Raw genomic sequence first — 6,216 nt, forward strand, 5'->3', positions numbered from 1 at the left:
GTTACTTTTTCACATGTAATTTGCATCTGTTTGAGATTTACCATGTGCAGCATCCCATGTTGAACAAACATAAATGTGAAAAGCTTAGTCTTGGAGGTAAAGTAACACCTTATCTCTACAGAAGCCAATGTATTCAGAATCCTCATAGTTCAAATCTGTAGCATCATGGCAGATAAAGAAATATTTTACCCATTTGCTTTGGTGACAGATATTTAACTAGAAATACATAGTGTGATTGGATCAGATAACTTTAAATGGAGACCACTTTGCTTCCCCATTAAATTCATGACTTTTGAAAGTTGTCTAAACAATCAATATTGAACAAAATTAGTTGACAAAGCAATCGTGTGAGAACAGAAGCAGAACAGCGGGTAGCCAATAATTTCATCTACATTCCACATTAAGTGCAAACGCAAGAGCTTTCGTAACTTTACAGTGAGCAGGGAGGACGGATGGGGTGTGTTTCTAATGCAATGTCCAACCAGTTAGAGCTATCATTGAAATCCAAATATTTCCCAATAAAGACATGCAGAGCAATGACACTGTAACATACAAATATACAATCCCCCTGTCAGTGACTGATCACGATTTCATTATCTGTACCTGTAGTTCTTAAAAAGTTTAAAATAGGTGTCATTAAAGGGTATTTACTTGAGGCAACAGAATTAAGCTAACAAGACCCTAAATCATGAGCTCAGGATTGCAGGCAACATGTTTACAAAGGCAAATGCACTTTGATATCCTTACTCCTCTCCATCCAAAATTATACATGGATAAAAACATTATTCCTTCTGATTATATCATTTGCTTGGCTTTCCACTTCTGCTCATGACATTTGGAATATATATTTTAATTGTGGTTATAGGGTGAATTCATATCCCATCCATTTTGCATTTCTATACTAGTATTAAAGTTACCTGTTTACCATAAAAGATATCTTTATCACAAAATTTCGGAACTGCCTCCAAAAAGCCATTCCCAACACTGTATCATACACTTATGGGGCAAAGTATATTGCTATTTATAAAAGAAAGAACCCGAGCAACTCATTTACTCAAGTTTATTAGAGGTAAAATTTTTGAGGGGAGAGATTTCATGAATGGTCATGACCTAATTCCATCCTGTGAATTACCAATGGGGGAGCGGGGATGCACTGTAATTGTTGTAATTTTGACTTCAAGAAATTTGGAGGTCACAGTCCACTTGTATGTGTCTTGTATCCGTGCCCTCCCTCATTAAGATATTTGAATTAAGTCAACCACCACAGCAAGAAATGTCATTCAGTGTAACTTTATTTACTATTTATTGCACATAATTCGAGGTCTTTAATTTCTAACCACCAAAGGTTCAAAGGACTATTTTTTCCACAAAGTTTAACATTAACATTAGTGAATTCATTTACTTGTGGGTTTTTTACTGTATTGTAAACATCTGAATTATTCACATTGCCATAGATCCTGAACTCATAAGCGTGGACCATGCACAGGCTGACAGCAAGCCAGAAAGCCACTCGGCAAGCAAACAGATACTCTGCGGAAGGAAAAGTCATAGCACGTTTAATGTCCAACCTAAGTCATCTCAGAATTAGACGTATATTGACTTCTTAATTCATATAGTATCTGGAACTCAACTGGTTGGTTCGTGATGGGGTTGACCTGATTTTGGGAGAATGATTCCTGGAATAACTAAGGGAAGGAGTGGGGCTCAATCTTTCTTCTTGGTTGCTTGTTCCTCGCCAGCACCTTCATCTTTCTTCTCCTCCTCCTCAGCTTCTTTGGTTTCTTCTCCCTCCTTGCCTTCACCTCCCTCTTCTTCCTCCTTTGCCTCCTCAGATTCTTCCTTGGCAGCTTTAAGATAAAAAGAAAAGGTACAAACTCCAAATCCAGGGGTCAGTCCAGTCAAAACATTTCTGCTAAGGTTTCACGGAGGAACACAGATGTCAGAACACCTGCCCCCAACCTCTCAGCATCTCTCTCTCAAAACACAGGCAATAGACAATGCTTGCCAGGAATAACTGTCCACTGAATACATATTTAAGTAGAATGAGGTTTCATCTAGGTCCTGAGAGCTCTGCTCTCTGCCAGAACTTCGGTTTTTCTTTAGTTATGTGTTCAGTTTTCATTTTTGTTTCGTAGGACACGAAACTGCTGAGTTAAATGAATAGATTGTAAAATGTATAATAGGAATAAAAAGACAGCAGGAGAAGGATTTTTTTTTATGTTATTTTCAAAATGTACCAAGCTAAACAGAGAAGCATGTCTCTGGGTGGACTGTCAATTTGAGAAAGGAGGTGCTCACTAAAGGCTAGTTGAAGAAATAGATAAATGTACTATTTCAGATTCAGAACTCATTATGAATAAAACTTCCTCGGCATAAGCAAGGCCTCATTTATCTTATCCAGCTCCTAACAGATAACCACGCCCAGACTGCACTGTAAGTTTACGGTGTTTTTTGTTTGTTTGTTTCAATCCTACCTTCTTCCTCTTGGGCGCCCTCCTCTTCCTCGGCCTCAGCCTCAGCCTCAGCCTCCGCTTCGGCCTCAGCCTCTTCCTTCTCCTTCTCCTCCTCCTCAGCTTCTCCTTCGGAGGCAGGTTCCTCCTTGGCTTCCTCAGCTTTTGCAGCCTCAATGGTCTCCTCCACCTCGATCTGCTCCTCCTGGACGTGGCTGGTGTAATAGGACGGGAAGGAGCGGGCAGACATCAAGTAGGAGCTGGTCTGTAAACCGCCATAGGCAGATCGGCCAAAGACCTGGGTGCTCTGGGAGTAGCCGCTGGTTATGCTTCCCACGCTGGTGAAACTGAGCCGGGTCTCCTCGCCTTCCAAGAGTTTCCTGGGGAGGCACGGGGAGGGTGGGGTTGACAAACATGAACAAAGGAATTGTGCTGAGCAGACCACTCATTACCTTCCCCAAAACGCCACCATTAAAGGCAAAGGCAGGTAGGAACAGGGTTGGAATTCTCAAAACTCAATGACTGAGGATGTTGTGAATGAGACTAGAGGGGGAAAAAAACCCTTAGAATAGTCCTATTAGACTTAAAAATGGAATGGGAAGCTAAGAACAGGTCACATTATTGCAGGATTAAAGTTTTCTTGGAAAAGGCCAAAAAGTGAACACAATTATTTCAAAGGACTATTCCTGAAGGTTTCTAATTCAACTCAAAGGATGTCTGATGTTCTTCCCAAGGCAGAAGGGCTGTTCCCTTCGCCCCTCCAGTCTTACCTGTAAGCTGCAATCTCAATGTCCAAAGCCATCTTCACATTCAGAAGGTCTTGGTACTCCTTCAGGTATCTTGCCATTTCACTCTTCGTGGTTCTCAGTTCATTTTCTAATTTGTTGATCGTGTCCTGTCAGGGGGAAAAAAAGAAAAGAAATCCAAGCATAAATCCCTATGGCTATTATTTTACTACAGCATAGCTGCAAAGGCCTAGGTTTAATTAAAATCAAACGTGCACACCTTAGGTAAAAATCTCCCCTAGCAACTGCCTTTTCTCTTTTTACACCCTTCTTTGCTTGCCTAAAAAAAAAAAAAAAAAAAAAAAAAAAAAAAAAAAAAAAGATCCAGCTTCACAGAGCATACAATGAAATCAAAAAACGATTTAAAAACTGATAGAAGAAAAAAGTTCTAGTTTTCTTTCATTAATATAGTGCAATGATCATCGTGAAATGCTTGCAAGGAACTAAATTGATTTTTTTTTTAAAAAAAAAACCTGTTTCTCATTTACTGGTTAACTCTATCCAGATTATATACAAGAAATCCACTTCTTTATAGGAGAAGGAAGTGGCTAAACTGAATTTTTTAATTTTTATTTAAAATATTTTCTATGTATCTATATTACTTTTTTCTCCTCTCCAAAAGATGGAAAGCCTTTAAAAAAACATTTGCGAACATCATTACCTATTACAATTTTGACTGTATTCCTGTCTACTTGCTAAGGGAAGGGAGTGGGTGGTAAAACTAGTCAGATAGCATGCTGGTCACAGTTATCCTTCTGAACTAATGAGAGCTCGTCCCTGTATTTGTTAATTAGATAGTCCAGTCTGTGCCACAAAGCAACCTGTGAATTCAGGGCAGCAGAGAGGCAGGCCAAGAGGCCACGCCCAGCTCCCCATCCCCTCTCCCACCCCACCCAACCCCCTGCAGGGTTGGACCGCCTTACTGCGGAACAGGGATGCAACTGCACCACCGCGCACATCTTCGCAGACTGCTGTCGAGCCCCCACCCCGCCCTCCAAGTGCCCCACCTCCTCCCGTGCAGCCTCCCAGGAGCCAAGTTCTACTCCCCCTAACAGCGGCCTCCAGGAGCCTCATCTCCGGTTTCCACTCCCCAGGCGCGCCCTCAGCTCTCCCCAATCCTAACTCGATTCTGCAGCCCCCGCCCCGCCCCCGCCGTTTTCCCGGTGCCGTACCTGCATAGCACTAATGTCGGCGTTCTGCTTGTCCTCCAGCTCCTGCAGCTGCTTCTCCAGCGCTTCGTTCATGCCCCGGCACGCTTCGATCTCCAGGGTCTTGGCCTTGAGCAGGCGGCGGCTCTCGGACACCTCGTCCTTGGCGGCGCGCACCGCATCGGTGTTCTTGGCGGCGCTCTCGGTCAGCACGGTGAAGCGGCTCTTGAACCACTCTTCGGCGTTCTGCATGTTCTTGGCGGCCAGCTTCTCATACTGGGCGCGGATGTCCTTGAGCGCGGCGGAGAGGTCGGGCTTGGTGGACACGTCCATCTCCACGGAGATCTGGGCGTACTGGATCTGCGCCTGCAGCTCGGCGATCTCCTCTTCGTGCACCTTCTTCAGAAAGGTGATTTCGTCCATCAGGCTGTCGATGCGCTTCTCGAGCTCGGAGCGGGCGAGAGCCGCCTCGTCGGCCCCTTTGCGCGCCTCCATCAGCCGGCCCTCGGCGTCCTCGCGGCTCAGCACCTCCTCCTCGTAGCGCGCCTGCAGGTTGCGCAGAGTCTCCTCCAGCCCCTCGCGCTCGCCCTGCAGCGCCTGCTTCTCGTTGGTGGCGTCTTCCGCCGCCAGGCGCAGGTCGCGGATCTCCTGCTCGTACAGCGCCCGGAAGCGGGACGGCTCGGAGTGCTTCTGGCGCAGCACCAGCAGCTCAGCTTCCAGGACCTTGTTCTGCTGCTCCAGCTCGTGCACGCGCTCGATGAAGCTAGCGAATCGGTCGTTGAGGTCCTGCAGCTGCGCCTTCTCCTGGGTGCGGATGGACTTGAGGTCGTTGCTGATGGCGGCGACCTGGCTCAGGTCGAGGTTCTCGAGACTGGGCATCAAGGAGCCGGAGCTGGAGGAGTAGCTGCGGCGCACGGACAGCGAGGAGGAGACGGGCGCCGAGTAGCTGGAGTAAGCGGAGCGCGCGGTGCTGTAGCCGCTGCGCACGCTGGAGATGTGCACCCGGGGCGTCTCCACGTAGCGCCGTTTGTAGGAGGTCGAGTAGTACGGCTCGTAGCTGAAGGAACTCATGGTGGCGGTCGGTGTCCCCCAGCCGGCGGCGGCGATGGGGGCCTAGAGAGAAGAACGAGGGAGAGAGGAAGAGGGAGGGATGGATGGCTGTGTGCGGCTCGGCGCGGTCCTGCCACCCCTATTTATACTCCAGGAGGATTCTGACGCAGCCTGCGATCGATCACGGCGCGCCTGGCCGGTGGGGGCAGCGCGATGCTGCAGCCAAGGGGCGGATTCTGCGCAAAAGGAAGGCGGGGGCGAGCCACAGGCCGCGGGGAGGCTGCGGCTCTCGTTCTTTGCACTTTTCTCCGAGGCCCTCTGTTTTCTCCGAGACCCCGTACCCCCCCCCCCACTCATTTCTTCTCTACTCCCACCCCATCGTACTTGTTCCTTGACCCCCTAACACTCAGATTCGAGTGTGTCCTCTATAAAAGGTTCTCACTCCCTTCTGACACCTTAGTTTTCCATATCCCTGTACCTCGGAGACACACTCCCCTCCTGACTCGCCCCTTCCCCACCGGGGGTCGTCATCCCCTTGGTGTTCATGGTGACAGTGCTGTACCTCTGGGGCACCGGAGATACAAATAGGTGGCATGTGTGTGGCATATATGGGGGAAAGTTTTGTATTTCTTACTAAATGTTTCTGGCACTTTCTTGAATTTATGGCCCTTTCTCTTGGTGATTTTTCTTTTTCTCCAATGCGCTTCTTACACACACACACACACACACACACACACACACACACACACACACACACGTGAAACTGCAGCACTGCAGGTGTTG

At 47.4% G+C, this 6,216-nt stretch overlaps 1 protein-coding gene across 1 annotated transcript; it reads right to left on the reverse strand.

Annotated features, from left to right (window-relative positions):
* Positions 1 to 1,274: 1,274 nt before the first annotated feature.
* Positions 1,275 to 5,560, reverse strand: NEFL (neurofilament light chain). Its single transcript, XM_010995772.3, has 4 exons — positions 4,408 to 5,560; positions 3,221 to 3,345; positions 2,475 to 2,830; positions 1,275 to 1,847 (listed from the first exon to the last, which is right to left on the reverse strand). The coding sequence occupies exons 1-4, from the start codon at positions 5,452 to 5,454 to the stop codon at positions 1,705 to 1,707; spliced, it is 1,671 nt and encodes a 556-aa protein (XP_010994074.1). The 5' UTR covers positions 5,455 to 5,560; the 3' UTR covers positions 1,275 to 1,704.
* Between the last annotated feature and the right edge of the window lie 656 nt (positions 5,561 to 6,216).

Source organism: Camelus dromedarius, chromosome 36, assembly GCF_036321535.1.
Source record: "Camelus dromedarius isolate mCamDro1 chromosome 36, mCamDro1.pat, whole genome shotgun sequence".
Taxonomy (NCBI): domain Eukaryota; kingdom Metazoa; phylum Chordata; class Mammalia; order Artiodactyla; family Camelidae; genus Camelus; species Camelus dromedarius.

Bases quoted from the DNA above. Each gene is read 5' to 3' on its own strand.
- NEFL (XM_010995772.3), bottom strand. From the start codon at position 5,454: ATGAGTTCCTTCAGCTACGAGCCGTACTACTCGACCTCCTACAAACGG. The intron at 3,346-4,407 runs GTACGGCACCGG...TCCCCCTGACAG, and splicing joins CCGACATTAGTGCTATGCAG to GACACGATCAACAAATTAGA. The intron at 2,831-3,220 runs GTAAGACTGGAG...GTGCCTCCCCAG, and splicing joins ATTGAGATTGCAGCTTACAG to GAAACTCTTGGAAGGCGAGG.